Source organism: Neodiprion fabricii, chromosome 3, assembly GCF_021155785.1.
Source record: "Neodiprion fabricii isolate iyNeoFabr1 chromosome 3, iyNeoFabr1.1, whole genome shotgun sequence".
Classification (NCBI taxonomy): domain Eukaryota; kingdom Metazoa; phylum Arthropoda; class Insecta; order Hymenoptera; family Diprionidae; genus Neodiprion; species Neodiprion fabricii.
The window spans coordinates 12919215-12940481 of NC_060241.1; the positions used below are offsets into that span (position 1 = coordinate 12919215).

Consider the following 21267-nt stretch of genomic DNA (forward strand, 5'->3'; position numbering starts at 1 on the left):
GAAGAGGGACATCGATTTCTAGAATTGAAACTCAGAGACAAATCACTACGTGGTATTTAACCAGATAGTACGTATCCTAATTCTGTGCATACCGGCAACACTGTGAGGGCGCGATAACCACGTTTCTGGTGATACCAGAATTTAATTGGATGAGCGCAATATGCTTTAGGTACATTCATACCAATTTTACGTCACAGTAACATCACAAGTGCAATATTGTATTGATATTACATGGTAGTATACCCGCACTGTTAATGGAACAAGTGTATTCACTGGGAATACTTCGTTGCTAACCTTGGGTGTTAGTTCCAGCGTTGTTATTCAGAATATACATCAAAAATAGAATCCCAACAGAACAAAAAATAAATCGTTACGCTGCTTGACTCATATTGACATCAATGCTTTCGTGTGATATGTATAATGTGAGAAGTTTTCCTTGATTAATCAAGCTAAACGAAACCTCATTTCAATTTAGAAAAAAGTATAAAATTCTGTATAAAAATTAACATGTGACGGGAGTTGAGATCTTTCTTTTACGATATTTGACACGTGCCGTCCAGCTTATATTGAATACACTTTTTGCACTGACTTACAGAAGAATTAGTTATTGAAAGAAAAGTCAAACTGGTAGTCTTCCCTTGAATGTTTGATTCTGAAATATAATAAATACGTTCTGTATGAATTCTAGAGTATGGGAAAGTCCCTGACGTTCAGGGGCGCAGTCTACGAGGCACAAGACATCCTGAGATATCACCGTTGTCGGGATCCAATTTGTGATACTCGTACTTGGAAAGTGAAGCACGAACTGGACATGGCACGAATGCGAATACGTCAATTGGAAAAAGACCTCGAAAGTCATGGAATTAAACCGTCTCAAATCAAGTAAGCTTTCAAGAATCATACAGGCCGTATGGATTCGATAAATCTCGCTGCTTAAAGCCAGCAGAAGGACAAGCAAAGTTATATTTGCGTGGCTATACTGGTGCTGAGCGGTGAGATTTACCGAATCTACTCCGTATAGACATGTGGTGAGATATCTCGTACTGTATTTATGGCTCGAGTAGAATTTGGTACAGTAATATTTGAAGAATAATGTTAACAATAGAGATGTCTTTAGTATTTGTGCGATACTTGCAAGGAAAGTATCCCGGTCCGAATTCTCCGATTTGAGTTCTTTTGTAATATGTTATAGTAAGAGGCGATTTGGCAGTTTCACCCACAAGAACATAATATTTTTGAATCAATAAAACTGAAAAATTTTTCTCACGAAAATGAATGAAAAATTTATTGTTCTCAAAAAAGGAAAAAAAAAAGGCTGGATAAGCCACCCCTAAATATAATCACATTTATGTAATAAATTGTCAAATTCAAGTCTAAAAATCCAGAAAAATATATCATGCGTATAAACGTGAAGGAAATAAGACGTATCTTTGGATTTTCTCGAAAATAAATATTGGACGAAACTATCTCTAAAATGTTCTGAATTGACAACGTTTTTTCATTTCCTCACTGTATCATGAAAGACTCAAAAGTGGATCATCGGGAACACAGACAATGTCCGGGAACCAAGACAATGTCCCGAGACAAAGAGGCCGCTGATAACGGATTACATGAATTATTTGTATTATGCTGCGATAAATTACTCTTGAAGAGATAGTTTACAATAAAACCTTAAACTATAAGAAAATGAAAATAATAAGTTTGAATTTTCAAACGCTCTAGAGTAGAATATTACAATATAAGACTTGAATTTGACCATTTTCTCGAGTAAACGCAAAAAAAAGCGTTCAGGAGTAGTTACCCTTTCATCATTTGTTTTCGAGGAAATCCAGTTATATGTCACATTTCTTTCATGTTCGTACGCATTGTATATTGTATTCAGATATTTAGACTCGAATTTGACAATGTTTTGCATAAATGTGATTATATTCAGGCCGGCTCACCCCCCGAATTTTTTTTTTTCCATTTCAGATAAATACATTTTTCATTTTCTTTACGAGAAAACTTTTCCAGTTGGATTGGTTAAAATATATTATGTTCTTGTGGGTGAAACAGCCAAATCGCCCCTTGACATGCCTCACTTTGAAGGGTGGTTTCACCCCCTTAAAGTGTTTCATGGCCGATAACAAAAATACATGTCGCTTAGTTTCTAGTCTACTATAACATATTGCAAAAGAAATGAAATCGGAGAATTCGGGCTGGGATACCGTCCTTGTTAGTAGAATAAGGAAACCAATGGGTTATGTGATTTGGCTGATCACCTGGAAAACAAAAGTAATGTCTACAGCAGGTTTTAATGACATCAAAAACTGCGAAAAAATTCATTTTGGTTTTGATAAATGCAAAATTTTCCGAATTGTTTGAATGCGGAATACAAAATGACTTGAATACCTTATTCTAAATGATTTGAAAGTGGCTACAATATATCTTTGAAATACGATTTTTTCTTATTACAGAAATTTTTAGACACATTTATTTCATCAGAATGTACAATCTCTCACATATCCTGCGTATACCTCATTATTTCCGCTTATTTCCTGTACAATGATCTCACACTTTTCTATCCACATTCATTTACGCTTCTCACCGATAATCCCAGATCGCTGATCTTTATCTTTGAATTGGACACGCTATTATCAACTATTCAATCATAATACGTCTAATGAATTATCAAGCATACTCTGATATTGATATGCCAAACTTATCCATTAAAAGTCTGTATCTTGACTTCCCGGTCCTTGTTAAACACAAAAGTGATAAGCGGTTCGAACTCTCATTACACTTATGTGGTGAATGGCTACGTCAGTATGGTATCTATTCGAAAATAAATCTGCTCCCAACATTCGATAATCATTACTGAGCCTCGGTGCGCGGCGGTTTCGTGCGAGTACCGCTGTTGCTTTCATTACACTCAAATGTTTCACGAACCAGTATTCCACCCATTTTGAAGGTCAACGCGTGCTGTTGCAGATCTGATCTGGTCTGATCTGATCCGCTCCGCATGAAACGGGCCTGACCGGCTCTGTACTTCTAGTGTAACGCAGTAACAAGACCGTTAGACACAAAACGTTACAGTTCATTCATTCCACTATAATTCTCACTTGTATGGGACCCAAGATTTCTTCCGATTACTATTCGCAAATTATCCGAATAATCGAAAATGAATCGAAGAATTCCGTTTTCAAACATTTCAAATTGATAGGAATTGAAAAAAATTGAACTTGGCATGATTTGAATTTTATTTTTATTAATTCCCAACTGAAACCTTCAGAAATGGAATGATACACCGGTTCAGCTTCGATTATTGAGATCAGCTGCAAATATTAATCGTGAAAAATCTTTGATCTCATTTAAATGAGCGAAATAATGAATTATATCTATTCGCACCCAACGGTCCTACTGCGCAACACTGAGAGTGCAGAACCGATTGGACCCGTTCTACGTGGAGTGGATCGGACTGGATTGAATCGGATCGGATCGGATCCGCAACAGTGGGCGTTGGCCTTAGATATCCCGTCAACGGACCGGTAGTCTAAACTTGTTCTGAATTTCATAAAATCAAACAGTACTTCTCAGCAGTAAAAAATCAGCGATTTATCGTACTAAATATCCAGTGCATCACTGTCATTTATTTTTGTCAACATAAAGTGACAATGTTTCAAGATATTCACGGAATCCCGCAAAATAACATCAAAGTAAGTATATAAATCATATCAGTGATACACCAAATGAGCTTTTTCCAGCTCGCACGTGTGCTGGAATTTTTTTCTCACTGTTTTGCAGATCTATTTACAAATATTTACCAAGACCGGTGGTCCGTTAATGGGAAGTTCATAATGGAGAAAATAGAGTTTCGGTGTAGACTTAAAAGAGTCAGTTGGCCATTTACAAAAAAGGACGAAGACCCTTTACCAGTCTCAACCGAATGATATGAAAGCCCCTAATTTTGATGAAAAAAAGCGGCTAACTCAAAGCTGACAATTATCTCAATCTCTTAGCGAGACTCGCATGTGAGAACGGTATGCGACTGAAAACTTTCAAGAGTAGTCCAACGCAGCCCCCTGACACTCACCACTGCTCGTATACTAAAAAATTGTACGCGTTTTGTCCCCGTTTTTTAGTTCCTCTACGCGGCGCTGGTAGACTTCTGACACGCTCGCTGCCCTCGTTGACCGCGCGCAAACTTGTCAGACAACTACTAGCGCCACTAGTCGTGCAGATTGGCGCCAGAATCAAGGGACATTTGGCGAACCACTTTTGGCAGCGTATGTCGGTGGGCTGGTCCAACGATTAACGATACATGCAATGTGTTCAGAATAAATAGACACGTCATATTAGCACTGCGTTATATTGATCAAGCCTTGGAGAGTCTGGCTACAATTTGTGGCATGCTGGACATTCTTTTGTCAAACCCCGAACTTACAATGCGGTTTTCATTCTTGCTTCAATAGAGTTTGGGTGGTCCACTTGTCCCATAGTAATTTTCAACTTCAACATCATAGTTATTAGTTGTTCGTTTTACATTTTTTGTTTTCAAGCATTAGTCGAGTTTCTGTGATTATTCCAGGTAGTCGACCTCAAAGTTTTGTCTCCTTACTGCAACGAATGTGTACAATGAATGGGAAAACAAACTGAAGCATCGTGAGAATCGTGATACAACAAGCATTAGCTGAATTACCACCCCTACCATAGTGGCTTTTCCGTAGCCATGAAAGTTTATGGTATGGTGAAGATATTTCAGCCCTCTGAAGATAAGCGCAACGGAAAATGCATCAGCTATATATATGACGGAGACGCGCATGCAACGCCAAGAATTGGACTGCTGTAGCGAGAGCAGAATTTCACGAACTTGAAGTCTAAGTCAACAAAATTAGGTGCTGTGAACAAATCCAAAAAAAAAATTCGGAACTCAGATGCCTAAGTCCAAAATGAGGCTCTGAAGACAAAAGCTCTCCGACGGAAGACTATTGGGTGCCAAAGGCAGACTGACGGACGTGATAATTTACCAAACGCAGTCATATTACGTAAATACTATCCGTAACAATTCGGAATAAGTCAAAGATATAAGCAAAGCGTCATAGGTGGTCTGATATTACAAGGGCTCAACGATTGTCGTACCGAGCATTATTTCTGTCTAACAATAAGTGAAGAGATTTCGTGGTGCCGGCATAACAAGGCAAATGCGGCAGGCACAATAGATCAGTACAAACAAGAAATTTATTTTTCCCACCTCAAACATAAAAATGGGCGATTTCAGTCATCTGCTGAAAATAATCAAGACACGCCATTTCTCTATACCATTTCCTTACGCACAGTATTGTAAACATGTAATTCAAATAAGGCAATCAGAAGTTTCGAAAACATGTTTCACCTTGAAACTTTTTTTCTCTATTTTTGATTCTGAGGAACGTTTCCTCGAAACATTATTTCATATTTGAGGTTTTCCAATAGTGAATTTCAACTGTTTCGTAAAAACTTTGGACTTGTTTATTTTGGAACTTTATTTTTGACGCTGTGTCGTAAGGTTTCAGTAGCACCGTTGATCTAATTGAGTTCGTGGAGGACTTAATTCGTTTAGAGATAAATTCCTCATAATGTGAACAAGGGAATTTCATTTGTTTTTCTTCTCTTTCTTAGCAAATTTGTTTCGAAATTAGTGGCTCAAGTTGGACAAATTATAGATGACTTCTGAGGTGGTAATTTTTTTAGTTCTTCGCGCTTCACATATGCGGAAGTACTGTTCGACAGGGATGAGATGTCGAACGGTTGAACTGAACTAACTTAAGGGGAGACTTCAGTGAAATTTTCGTGAAAAATAACCGAAAAATGGATTTTTGGTTTTTTATGGAAAAACGTTCTTTGAACCATCCCTGTTTGGAGATATAACGATAGAGACTGGGTCATTGACGTAGGATCCGCTAATTAGTGATGATTGACTACAGCAAGGAAGCGGGATGATGATTGAAATAGATTATGTTTCACTGTCAATATTTGATATTTTAATTGAGAAAGTTACAAAGCGATACGGACCTGTATCGCAAGAGAACAGAACGACACTGAGGATTCACAAGGCGATAATACACATAGATAATACACAGACATGATTTCGCAACAATAGATAATTAATAGGACATGAGATACAAAGCTAATCTGTTTAGAATCGCGACCCGGGCAAGCGGATAGATTTGAAGTAGAGAGGACAGGTCGCACGCGAGTGAGAGTACTGTGACGTGGATTTTTCATTGCACCTCGGCCACCCGGAGAAGTGACCGAGAACTTCAAGCACACATGATAATTTGGCGGCCCACAATAAAAGCTGAAAACAAATTTCATCTTACAAAAGATATTGCGAGATTCTGTGGGGCGCCTGGCGGCGTGATCAACACGCCTCGAAATCTTTAACTTCACTAAACCTCAGGTAATATTCTCGGTAGCTCAGTAACGCGGAGAGGGAAGGTGTAATTTTGGGGGAGAGAGAGAGAGAGAGACAGAGAGATACTCGACTACAACTCGCTGTTTAATAATTCATGAAATAAAATAATATATTTAACAATAGCGGTGGTACAAAAACAAAAAAAGTTATTAAAAATTCGCTCTTCGCGGTCCAAAATCACACAACAGAGAATTATTCGTAAAGTACGCTATTTCCTAATCTACTGAGCTTGCAGCTCCCTAATTAAGATCTAACTCACTATTTCCGAACGTCAAACACGCAACTCTCAATTCGAAGACTAGAAACTTTAACGCTACAGCAATGATTGCTCGAAACCAAAACTATAACTAATTTCTCGACTGTGCGCTGCCGGGATACCAAACAGACGGCGTTCTCAATATCACCCAATTCGGAGCTTCGACGCTACCGTGAGCTGTCTTAAATCAAAACCTGACACCTCGAATTAAGATAAACTTTATTCTCTACTTAGCTCAACTAAACAACATCTAATGAGCTCAATCTTGTGCGACACTCAACTCAACAAATTTTTAAACGCCATCATTATTCAGACGCAACTTAAACTCTACAACACGAACTTCTTATTTCAACCGCTACCTAAATATACTCAACGAAAACGCAATCTCAACTAAACGCAATCTTGTATTGCCTAGCATTTATTGAAATTGATTTTTAAAACTATTTTTATTTGTCTGCCCTAAAAATTATGAATATTTATCTTCCTTATTTTTATTCTCTCATTGAGACCAATAGCTAAAAGCATGTCAAATATGCATTCATCCCTCTATTCAGTCATTCGCTCATTCTATACACAAGGTATGGACGACAGGTGTATAGAGGGTTAAAATTTTAAAATCAAATCGTCTTTTCTCATCAGTGTCATTGTATTAATGAATAATGTTTGCGAATAGTGTCTACCATTGCAAAGTATCTTTTTTGTTTACAGATTGCTTCTCTTTTAATCTCCAATCATTGTTCCGCGGCAGGTAGTTAATAGGGACATGCCGGGGAGGTTATCTTGTTTGATTCCATTTTTTGAAGCTTTATCTGCCGATATAATTTCGAAATTCAACTTGCTGACGGGATACTGCACAACTATAGTGGTTCAATTTAACACCTGATGTTTCGACAATGGACCGTTCGAAAGTGAGACTTGAGTTCCGTCTTCCAGAAGAAAAGTGGGATTAGTCGCAGTGTATAACACGTCATTACTTCATGAGCCACACCCCCCTCGATCTTTGATTTGACTTTACCCGTGGTATATTTTAATCATTACAATCTCAACTGAACGCAATCTCAACTAAACTTAATCTCAATTTCGTGCAACTCGACTAAACACAATTTTAACTAAACGTAAACTCAACTAATTGCGCGACTAAACGTAAGCTCAAGTAAGCACCATCCCAACGCATCCGAACTGAAACTTTCTCGAAATCCTCAAAAACGTTATTCGCTAATTCAAACACTCCATTTCGGTAATTTGCGACCTACTCAAGAGGCGACACTGAAAAACATAATAACGTGGCTTATATGGTCAAAGCTTCTTCAATTAGAAGTTACTTCGGATTTTCGTATTTGGTTTCAATGATCAAGGATGGGAGTTCTAGTTCTATAATGAATTTGAATGAGAACTCACAATGATTGAGCTGTCGAATCGTAATATCATTTATTAGCTCATATAAGAACTGCCTGAGGCATGAAAACCCATGACGTTATATCAATCTTATTTTACATATATTATCGTTATGTGTTCATTACTGTACATCCTATCATTATATGATATCAAATCAGCCTAATACAAACGGACGTCGCCCGTTGACTCACACCATCGCAATCTCGCATATATAACATGTTGTTTTCGCATTATTTTCGTGCATCTGTACCGGGGGATCTTGAACTGTTGCCGTCCCCTCGGTCAGATGTTCATTGTCAAAGGATCGGCGAATCTCGAGTCGTTGCCGTTCTCTCGATCTCTATGACAAGAACTATTTTCGTCAACCTCGTGAGGTTGGATGTGTATCGGCCTTTGGCCTTGTTGTGAACGTGTTTTCCGAAGCGCGTCGTTCTGATGACTACTCCAAATTCGCGCGCGCGTCTGCTCACTTGTATGCGAGAAATCAGGCACCAGGGCTGCTATGAGTCGATAAGGCGCAGCGATCTCGAGAGACTACGATGGCGCAATATCCAACAACCTTCAGTCATCAAACACAGTTCGTGCCGGTACAGCGGAATTCGGGCTGTAGTAATTTCAAAAACGAGAAAGAGACAACTTAAAATCGTGACCTTACTCAACATTCTCGACTACTTAAAATTGACTCTATCTTATAACGCGCAACTCAGGCTACGGTCACCCAACAAAAGAATCGGCAAAAGAATTTCGACTACTTTTCGATAACGTAAATCCAAAATGAGTATCCGTTATTCGTCAAGCCTTTACTCAATCACTCTCAAAATTTAGTCGCGATGATATATGCAGCGCATATCATTCTACATTCACGCAACGAATTCTCCAACCCCTTCGTGATTTTTAGGCGGCTCCATTGCTTCGGGAAACTTCAAACACCGACTATCTCACACAATCGCCAGAACCAGGGCGATATTTTGGATCGACGATCGGCCGCAACGCCGATCTCGATACTCTACTTTTTGTGTGACATCATACCCGCAAGCATAAGCAACAATCGATCCGTCATTGATTTCGTATATTGCACAACTCGGCGCGCACTTTTCGTATCATCGCGGCGCAGAACTAAGGGCTAGATGACAGTAGTATAGATATGACAGTTCTGACCAAAAAATGGCGGCGTACCGACTCCTTCCTTCCTTACCGACAGTCCGTATGTTACCACCACGATGGTCAGCCTTACCCATGATATTGTTACCGGCTGTTAACATACATGGCGCCATCTATATTTTCGCCCTTACCCATGATATTGTTAACGGCTGTTAACATACATAGCGCCACCACTAGTATCGCTCGATTTTGCCGTCAGACGAGCAGCCATTTTGATGTTTGCTTAGTCGGATGAGCAGCCATTTCGATTTTTTTATCGTCAGACAGTTTGATTATAAGATTTTTTGCTTGGTCGGATAAGGAGCCATTTTTGTATTTTTACCGTCATCCGTAAACTTTCACGCCAATAGTTTACCTCCAGAGCGAAAATAATATTTTCGACATACTTCGGATACATTTTTTTGTGCTCATTGACTGGATGGCGACACCGCAATTAGATAGGCAGAGAATTTTGTTGATGATCCGTAAACTTCCAAGCTTATAGTTTACCCGCGGGCGAAAATAATATTTTCGACATTTTCGAAGTATGAGAGAAGTTTCAAACCGCTTTTCACGCTGATTAGGGTTGGTGTGTACAGGCTCCGACCTATTCGCCATAAAAAATTTTTATTGAGTAAGAATTTCTTCTCTGTACGCACGATGTAAGGAGACTGTAGTGTGTAGATGTTATATTTACCCTTTCAATCCTTTGCTTCCGATGAGAAGCCCGTAAGACGGCGATGCCGTCTAATAAATGAGATGCGGGTGTGCAAATCATTAATCTACGAGAGAATTTCGCTGGAAATATGTAAATTTGAATAACTGGTGAATTTGAAAAATTAACGACGGAGCCAGGAATCGAACCTGGTATCTAGAGATGCTTTACCGGAGACTTACTCCACTAGACCACCTAGCCGCCCTGACTCTGTTGTCGTTAATTTCTCTCATAACCAGTGAGTTCAAATTTGTTTTCCTGTGCCAACTTTATGTATGAGTAAAAATTTCTTCTCTGTATGCACGATGTAAGGAGACTGTAGTGTGTAGATGTTATGTTTACCCTTTCAATCCGTTGCTTCGTTGGAACCGAGAATATCCAATTGCTTCGCGATGTTTACAAGCATCCGAGAACGAGCATAGGTGCGAAACTGTAAATTCAGCATGCAATCACACTCGTTAAATCCTGGGTGATGAAGATTCAGCACCAGCCACAAAAGCGGCAGCAGCAGCACGCCGTGGTGATGGGTGCTAATATCGGGAGTCGTGCGGGCGTACAGTGGAACGACATCGATAGTGCTTTTGCCAACCGGATCTGAACGGGAGTTGTCACAAATCTCGGGAATAAGAATTTGGAAGCCTTTTTGAATAACGCGCAGCAGATCATCGTTGAGCGATTGAAGCTGGTACTGCGCGATAAGGGAAATGTGAAGGTTAGGCTTACATTATCGTGCAGATGTGAAAACATTCAGCACGAGGGGATTGTGTAAGAAGTTGAAAGCTTTAACATCTCCAACACCGCGATCCTCCCCTCGAGCGATGTAGACGGCTGGCTTACACACGCAAGGAACGATCTACTTGTAAAGGTTGAAGATTTTGAACAATGCAATTCTGGGTGGAGCATGATTGAGATCCTCAATACTGCCGTAAACATCAACCGGTATCAGCCTCTCGCTGCGGGGCTTTTGACATCCGTTGAGCTGCCCAAGGATATTCAGCGGAAGAGAGCGGTGGTGAACGTGACAAAGAAAGATGAAAGATGTCTTCTCTGGTCCATCACTGCAGTCTGCCACCCGGTCAACACCCACACCGATAGGACTAGCCATTATCGTCGCTACATTTCCGAGTTGGACTGTACAGGTATCAAATTCCCTGCTACTCTACATGTTGTGAAAAAGCTTGGGAGATTGAATTATTTCCGAATCAATGTATATGGGATAGAATCTCAAACTTTTTCACATCATGCAAATTCGAACAAGAGCGTCATCGTGCCAATTCATTTGAGTGAAAATTTTCATAGCGTAAACATTGACACGATTCATCTTCTGATGGTTAAGAGTAATCCAGAAAATGATATGTATAGCGAGTTAACATCAAGATTCCACTTTGCTTAGATTAAAGATCTTTCACGATTGGTGAGCAAACAATTGTCTAATCATGATGGTCAACTGTTTTCATGAGACAGATGTTTGTGTCACTTTAGTGTGAAACATGCCTACGACAATCATCGTCAAGATTGCATTATGTTAAATAAAGATCGCATGGGATTTCCCGAGTCTGAAGATTCAACATTTTCAACTTTTCAAAACGAAGGTACCGTCCCGTTTGTCGTTTACGCCGATCTCGAATGTATATTAGAGTATATACCAGTTGATCAATTCCAAAATCACGTTTCAATCCGTAAAACACATGAATTTCAGAAGCATATCCCGCACAGTGTAGCATACTATGTACATTGCGCGTACGATGAGATTTTATCGGAGTTCCACAGTAAACGCGATGCTGATTGCATAGATTGGTCCATCCAGCAGCTTAAAGATTCATCGATTCAAGTAGAGTCACGCATTGAAAACGTAATTCCGATGGACTCTCTTACTCAAGTGCAACGCGATCGTCACATGCGCACGAAGAATTGTTATATTTGCGGAAAGCCGTTTACCCCTGAGGGGAAAAAGTGTCACGATCACTGTCACTTCACGGGTGAATATCGTAGTCCTGCTCATAATCGGTGTGATTTGAATTTCAGAGAGACGCGTACAATTCCAATAGTTTTCCACAATTTGTCCGGTTACGATTCGCACTTATTAATAAAATCCCTCGCGTCAACTTTTACCGGTGAAATTACACTGCTACCCATAAATAGGGAAAAATATATATTCTTCACGGAACGCGTTGATGGGACAATGATGCACTTGAGATTCATCGATTCGTTTTGATTTATGGCTAGCAGCATCGATAAACTTGCCGAATATTTAAATAATGCCGACAAGCATATAACACGTAAATTTTATAATAATCCCGCAGAGTTTAGCTTGATAAACCGCAAAGGCGTTTTTACCTATAAATACGTCGATTGTTGGGGAAAACTCGATGAAACGCGATTACCTACAAAGAAGCATTTCTACTCGCACCTCTGCAATGCAAATATTTCAGACGCCGATTACGAGCATGCTAAATATTCTTGGGGAGGTTTTCATTTAGAGTCATTGGGGGGCTATCCAGATTTGTATTTGAAAACTGATATTCTTTTGCTTACCCATATTTTCGAAAATTTCCGCGCTAACTGCTTTAAAACATACGATTTAGATCCGTTGCACTACTACACTGCACCGGGACTTGCTTATGACGCGATGCTCGAGCATACTAATGTGAATTTGCAACTTTTAGACAACCCTGAAATGGTGTTATTTATTGAAAGGAGCATTCGAGGTGGCATAGCAGAATGTTCTAATCGACACGATCGGGCCAATGATAGATTCATGGGAAAAGATTTTGATCCTAGTAACGTGGAATCGTATCTCACGTATTTTGACGTGAATAACCTGTACGGTGCAGCTATAAGCGTGCATTTACCAATTGGCTCGTTGGAGTGGGAGTATAAGCACGTCGATATAACAAACCATCCGGACGATTTACCGATCGGTAACTTTCTGGAGGTAGATTTGGACTATCCTGTAGAACTCCACGAGGATGACAAAGACTTATCTCTTTGTCCCGAGCATTTTACTTCTCCAGGTGGTAAGAACGCCAAACTCGCGACCACCCTTGACCCGAAAACAAAGTATATATTTCACTATAGAGAATTGAAACAGTGTTTAAGTGTAGGATTAAAAGTAACGAAATTGCCCAGAGTTTGAAAGTTTGCACGATCTCTATGGCTCGAGCCTTACATCACGCTTAACACAGACTTACGTCAGCGGTCAAGCAACGAATTTAAAAAAAACTTTCACAAACTCATGAATAACGCGGTGTTCGGGAAGACTATGGAGAATAGAGATATGAATTTGGAAAACTGGTGATTTCGAAAAATTAACGACGGAGCCAGAAATCAAACCTGGTATCTAGAGATGCTTGACCAAAACCTTACTCCACTAGACCACCTAGCCGCCCTGACTCTGTTGTCGTTAATTCCTCTCATCGCCAGTGAGTTCAAATTTGTTTTTTTGTGCTTGGTATGTGTTAATAGAAAGTTTTCGTCCCTTGAGCACCCGATGTCAGAATGTATGTAGATGAATGATGACATTTCAGAATCTCACGCTTCTGATGGGAAGCCACGCAAGACGGTCAAAGCCGTCTTTCATGCATTCATGCACTTCTAATGTGCAAATTATACAGGGTGACCACGATAAGGTGGCCACCCCACTCCAAAATCCAGCCGCGTGATAATTTGAGGAATTTTTCGCATGATTTTCAAAGGAAATGCGACGATCTCTCCGATAGCAAAGTCAAAAATTTTTTGAAAACAACCGTTTTGCGCGCGAAAAAAAAATTTCCGATTTCGGAACTAAATATAGGGTTAAATTTTTTTTCCGAAAATACGCAAAATCCTGAGTGCGGATATCTGAAATTTTCCGGGATTCGTCAAACCAATCACCCAGAAATGAATCTCAAAATTCGAACTTTTTGTCGAAAATTCGGTACTAACTGGCGGAACAGGTGGAATTGAAATATGTGGCAAAATCGACCAGCGCCAACTTCGCCCGAGTCCAGGTAGCGGTATACGATATGTGATTGACGATTCTGCGGGATGAGTTTCGTTGGACTGACTCTCTCTGTTTGCAGCTAGGGGAGCAGCAAAATTAGTAGTTTGAAAATATCTGCATTGAGAGAAGCGTGACAAAAACGTCCGCATTTGAAATTATCAATGATAATTAACACAAAAATGGTTGCCTGTAAAGTCGGTTTTACGGGCGAAGATTTTACGTGACAACGTCTTTTTCTCGGTAGAATATTTATTGATATGAATATAATTAAATTGCACAATAGGAACAAGGAATTGAATGAAAATAAGAATTGCACAAATTTTAACTATAGAAATATATTTTGTTTACTAAAACATTGTACATGTAAACTTAAACTTAACTAATTCCTATTTGAGTGATTTTGTTGAGGATAGGACGATGATAGGAGAAATATGAAATGAAAGGAAGTGTTTCTGCTGTAATGTGTCTTGCGAAAGTCAAGTCGATAGTTGTTCCTTTTAACGTAGTTGACTTAGAAACGTTTGATACGCAATCAAGATTATACGTATTTTTCATGAAATTAAGAAACGAGTTGTCAGGCTTTACGTTTTTGTTAAAATCACCACACAGAATAATCGGTATACTAGAATCAACTTGCACGAACGGTGGCACGTACTGGCTGTTGTGAATGTACGGACCGAGTCCTTGCCATAGCAACATTCCAATATCCTGCATAACAATTAATCAATCAATCATAGTTTACGATAATGAAATATCAGTGTACAATTATTTACCTTTATTGTTGTAGTTGTTGTAAATGACGAATCTAAGCACTCCACATTTTCACTACAGACACAGCTGACGATACTTTAACCACACGTGTGAACTTGTATTATGACGCTTTCTTGTTTTTCCAACGCCAAGAACGTTCGAGAAAGACAAAGACAGAGACACAAGCATGCGCCGATTCAATGCGCCTAATTCTCTAGTGCTGCGCGCGCGGCAGACCGATCATAGTTGAGTGGGAGAGAGACGCAAGGCATTCGGCGGGCCTCTCTCTCGTTCGGTGACTCATCGTAACGTTACCGGGCGTTACACTTTTTCATAAGTGACTCCCAGCCGCAACCTAATTTAAGACGTTGTCACGTCAAAAACAGCATAACGGGAGGTTAACAAGCAGTTTGTTATCATCGGTTGCCAGTGACAACCGTTGCAGCGCGGAGTTTAGCGAACGCTCGCGCGTGGCCGATCCGGCCGATCAAGATCCCGCTATTACCGTTTCCCGACGCGGCGACGACGAGATGATGTAGCGCAAAAATTGCAATTCTTTCGAAAATGATCATCGAATCAACCCGATTCTGTCAAAGTGCAGCTTTATTGACAAAGGCTTATCACTCTCATTTTACACGAAAATGATTTGAAGAAACGAACAGAATCCACCCGAATTTTGACAGTGTATTGCTTGTTCGTCGCAAAATTCTAGGTCAGTTTATTTATATTCTGGAGAACGATGCGCAAAAATTGGTTAATTCTAACACCCTGTATTTACTTTCGTACTACGAATATTTCCGCGGCAACAAAGCACATGGGCACTAACAATGAGCGCAATATTGCCACGACCCAGCGTTATTTTCATGCAATTATCAAACCGGGGACAGTAAACTACGGTTCGAAATTATTTTCGAGGAAAATATGCCGTTGCATTTCGGAATTTCGTTAATTGTCCGACAAATTGATACGTAATGCGTAAGAACGAAACGACTCGCATTTGTTTACAACGAAACCCTTGCTTTGCTCTCTACTTCGATACGAAAATCATACTATTCTTATCCAGATGACAGAAGTATGTGCGAAGCACGACAGGCTGAGTTTTGTCAACGAAGATCGAGTCACATAGAAGCGTACGGCTTATGGGCCACTTGAAGCAAAACTTTCCGCGACTCGTAAATCCGTAAGATGGCTCAACCGTCGGTCGACAATAGAGAGTTAACACGATCACCTCAACCTGCCGGTCGGAGCCAACACACCGACACTGTACGCATTAGTATAGAGCGCTGTACGTGAGCCACACAAGCAAAGGCGCCACTAGCGACACCTAGCTGTTGGGGTGATAGCTCATCCGAGCACCCCAACATTTCTTGCTTCAAATAGCCTGCAGGCCGTACGCTTCTATGTGACTCGATCTTCGTTGGTTTTGTTAAAGTACGGCGGAAGTATGGCCGATGTTATGACAGAAGTAGAAGCATGAAGGAATAATCGTCAGGTTATGATTCATCTACCTTTTACCTGTGATTTTTCCATTTCGTGGGCGACAAGGATAGTAAGTGCGATCGCCACGCTTCACTTTCCATTTCAATTCAATGACAGTTCGTCAATGACAATAATTGACAAAATAATATTGAGTTTATAAACCGATGCAGAGATTTGATACTTAATTCTATACAATTCCTCACAGATATGGTAATCCAAATGGTTTATTAGTCTTTACATGTGCAATGAAATATTTTGTTTCATTCAAAATATGTACAATTCGTAAATTGGGGAATTCGTTATTTTTTGGGATTGAGCATAGTATTGCACAACAGATTTATGCACCTTCGATACTCCTCGTATGTTAATCCGTCCTCCTCGCTGAAAATTTTTTCAACGAATGCTGCAATTTACAGGGACGCGGACATGATATTTGCAATGTTGCCCGCTACATGTCATACATTGAATAATGCGTAATTACTTTTCACTGCGTAATAAATATTCTCCGGCATTGCTTCGTGTTTGCCTTTCCCGGTTGGACTCATCTCTGTCAAACTATCGTTGTCTAAGATAATTTTGAAGAATGCTCGGTTCGTTTCTTTCCGACTCTTGTACATAATCTCTGTGACGGCGGCCATTTGCACATTGTCAACCCACACGTCGTACCCTATGCTTAACCGTACTTGATGACAATTTAAAAATGATAATTATCTTATCAAAATTAGTGACAATTTAGTGTAAAAGTATTACCAACAGATCGTTTTCCGCTACTCGGTGCTGTTACTTTCAGGACAATTTGAAAAGTGTTGCATAAACTCGTTTCATTAACGCATTTATTCATTTCTTTGTTTTAATTACGACTGTAGTCGCAGTTTCATAATGTAGCTGCACAACATTTTGTTAGAGACATTGAATTGATGCATTATTTACTGAAAATTTAATGCATTATGAAATGGACGCAGCATTCTTGTAAATGGTGTATCTTTTCACAGATCACGAGTGCACCACCTCGACATACAAGTTTAAATATCTGAATTGACGTAATCTGAGATACAGTATTCGTGCGTGTACATATAATTATTTTTAATCATTTAATTTGTTTATTTATTCATTGATTCATTCATTGATTCATTCATTGATTCATTCATTGATTCATTCATTGATTCATTCATTTAATTATTCATTTATTTATTTATTTATTTATTTATTTATTTATTTATTTATTCATTCACTTATTTATTTATTCATTTTTTTTTTTTTTATTTCTTTGCGTATGGCCAAATCGGTGGGGAAATCCTCTATGGACCACCCCAGGTGGGGTACCATCACTCCCAGGAGTGTGGAACTCGCCTTACGGAATACCCACTAAAACCACCACCAAAAACCGTTCCTTGCTGTCGTCCACACCCCACGGAACTGTCGTCGTACCTGTTTTTGAGAATCAAATATCACGATTAGAACAATAAGAGGCACATATTTTGATAAAATTAAATCCAACAAACGGATGTGAACTAGAATTTTCACCATTTTCGTGACATCATTCTCGCATTACAGAAACGCTGAAAGTCAGGTTCATTTGCAATAAGATTCATTAGAGTTTAGTAGTATTCAAAACGAGCCTTTCTCGTCATCTTTCATTTCTGGTCTCGTTCTGTGTTATCGTCCGCGAAAAGCCATTCCTTGCTGTCGTCCACACCATACGGAACTGTCGTCGCATCTGTTTTTGAGAATCAAATATGAGGATTAGAAAAATACGAGGCACATATTTTGATAAAATTGGATTTAACACTTTTGAAACTACAGATGCAGTTTGACGTGCATCAAAAGCAAACGAATGTGCACCCGACTTTTCACGATTTTCGTGACACCATTCTCGCATTACAGAAACGCTGAAGCTCAAATTTATTCGCAACAAGAATCAATCATTAGAGTTTTGTAGTGTTTAATATGAGCGTTTAATAAAAAGAAACTTATCATGCGTTTCACGTCTGATTTTGCCAGCTCCTCGTGTCCGTCGATAGCCATACCGTGCTTACCCTCGAGACCCCACGGAACTATCGTCTTACCTATTTTCAACATTAAACAGCACAATAAGAAAAATACGAGGTGCCTTTTTGATGATAACGATTCCTATGTTATTCAAACGTCAGATACAGTATTGTGTACGGTAGCAAACAACAAGTGTTTTGACGTCCCACCACTTCTGTTGTATTATTTTCACACATCTAAGGATTTTTTTTTAACCCTCTAAATAAGAATAATAATAATAATTCATGACAGTCTCGTGTTGTCAATCATTGAAGATTTGTAAAAAGAATCATATCTCACATTTCATTCATGGTTCCGTTGCCTGAGGAGATGCTCGATGTGCCCTCCGTTCTGCTGGACAGTGAGTGCGAGCCGTTTCCGGATCGACCCTCGCACCCGTTGCATCTCCCTAACAGGAATAGCGGCACACGCTTCGGCGATGCGGTGGCGCATGTCGTGTTTCGTTGTGGAGGCCCGTTCGTAGACGATTTCCTTGATTCTACTCGAGAACCAGAAATCACAGACGGTAAGATCTGGTGAGCGCGCTGGCCACCTAACCGGACCTCTCATACCGATCCACCGCTCCGGGAACATGGCGTCCGGGATTGCCTTGTTCGCGTTACTGTTGTGGGCAGGGGCCCCGTCCTGCTGCCACCAAACCTGGTCCATACGGATGGGGTTTCCGTCCATCAGGCGGGGGAGTTCCTCGGTGAGTACGGTTCTGTACTTGGCAGACGTCAGATTTCCGTCGAGGAAAATGGGCCCGAGGATCCTGTCCTGTAGTACTCAAACCGAGACGTGGAGCTTCCAACGGTGCTGGTTGTCCTGTTCGACGATCCAGTGTGGGTTTTCCGGAGCGCACCAACGACAGTTCTGTTTGTTGACGAGCTCGAGGTTCGTGAACAGCGCTTCACCCGTGAAGCGCACGTTCCTGAAGAAATCGGGATCCTCCCGCAGACGCTCCAGTCCCCAGCGACAGTACGTCAGTATTCGTTCGGCATCACCTGGGCACAGCTTTTGCACCGGCTGGTACTCGGACGGACGGTTCACCTCACGTGCGATTTTTCTCACAGGTTCTCGAGGAGCCTCTGTAGGGAATTAATTACTTCTTTCAGAAAGCATGAAGAGACAATTATCGCATTGACTCCTAAATATACGTTGAATTTGTGTCCAGAATTGTCTCATCTCTAATAAATCTCATCCAACAGAACAGAACGATGTATGACTTGGTAATAAAATTTCGCATCAAACCGACGGGAAAATATCTCGCTGAACTGACGAGTCAATGGATTTTCGGCATAATTAAAATGCACCTGAATCAATGTAAAATAACTTAATTAATGAGAATTAACTGAATTACTAAATTTAACTGAAATATTGAGAATTAACTGAGACACAACTGAATTATGGAAAATTGAATCAAGTATATTCGAATTACTTTGGGTTCATGCCAGAATTATGTGTTTACAGAGAGTAAAAATTAAATAAAAATATGAAATCAAGTAGAGTTGAGAAAAATAATTTGAATTAATTGGAAATACGAAAGAATCAATTCAAAACTTTTCAACCTCACTTCAAAGAATTGATTTCAAATAAGAAAATTAAGTTAAACTACATTAATTTATTCAGATTAATTCAACTCAAACAATTACCGTGTCACTCAAATCTCGAATTATTTCCCCCTCGCATGAAACGAACAGTTCAGGTTGCCCGCGCACCATTGATTTTAATGTGAATAAGTAAAATACGGTTGATTCTGGTCATTTGGAAATTTCTGGAGACGCCGGAAGCAATATATAAAAAATCATCTAATCACGGGGTCAATCCGAAGTTGATGAAAACACGAAATTGAATTTTTTAGTGTTCTCACAGATCCTTGAAAAGGTTTGGATATTCTTCACCCCGAAGCGGATACACGGAAAAATGTTGCACAGCAATTGGTAACTTCATAGACACTATCGCGTCAAAAAAATTCAAGAAAACCAATAATAGAGAGTGTTGAAATTAGCGAATTTGGCACGGAATGCCCCATACGTACATCTCAGAATAAATTAAATTGAGAAAAAATATAACGAAGAAAAAAGAAACATACGCAGAGTTCTCGCCTGACGCGTCCGTTGGTTAGAACTATTATGATATCGTACGATCCCGAATGTATTCATTTGTTTTTACACGCTGCTGTCCGACAGTTCGTGGAATAACCAACGGACGCAGCTCGACGCGTCAGGTGTATTAAACAACAATCGAAGATCTGGCATTGTTTCGCGCTAATTTCAGCAAACAGACGCTAAGATGCGCTCGAAGCATCACCAACCAAAATCAGAGTTTCAACCAAAACTTCACCAAAATCGATGTTATTGCCACGTTTATTCGTAGCATTACCCGTATTTTTAATCATTTAAATATTCGCATCACGTCTATAATCGTTAAGTTACCGTGAAGTATTGTGAGAGTTGTTAATTTTACACGTTCAACTGTAGCGTAGTTAGCTGTTGAGGAATATTTTTATTTTACCACTAATTTTACCAACGTTGAGTTACTGTAGCTGTATTGTTAGAGTAGTTGTTGCTATGAAATTAGAGATTAAGATGGACAGGGACGTGCGGACGACGAGGATGCATCGGATACTAGCGGAGACTGGAAACAACTTTATAGGATCGGCAATTCGCAATGAAACAATTTTGAGAATTGCATAATCGTGTTAATTTGCATTAGAACTCTATGCAGCTTGCGCGCATTGCTCTGAATAATATATTTTAAACATTTATGCGACATAACTGTCGGCTACGTCAATTTTTTTCCTGTAAGAAACCGATGCTTGTGAAATTTTGCAACAATGTATGATTCGAGGATGCGAAACTTCATCTCTAGGCTGGCGGCAACGGAGCAGGAGCACGGCGTGCTCAAGCGGGCACGAGAGCAGCGCATCAAGCCGGTGCGGGATGGCCCTGTCCGAGCAGCGGTGGAACACGCCGTCCAGGAAAACGGAAGACAGAGCCTCAGACGCGTCAGGCGAGGACTCTGCGTATGTTTCTTTTTTCTTCGTTATATTTTTTCTCAATTTAATTTATTCTGAGATGTACGTATGG

General features: G+C 39.9%; 1 protein-coding gene across 1 annotated transcript in view; it reads left to right on the forward strand.

Annotated features, from left to right (window-relative positions):
* Positions 1–21267, forward strand: part of LOC124178533 (glutamate receptor ionotropic, NMDA 2B) — a 2057245-nt gene that overhangs the window by 1665145 nt on the left and 370833 nt on the right. The window contains exon 16 of the mRNA XM_046561964.1: positions 689–882. Coding sequence (XP_046417920.1) covers positions 689–882 — 194 coding nt within the window. The remainder of the gene's footprint in view (positions 1–688; positions 883–21267) is intronic.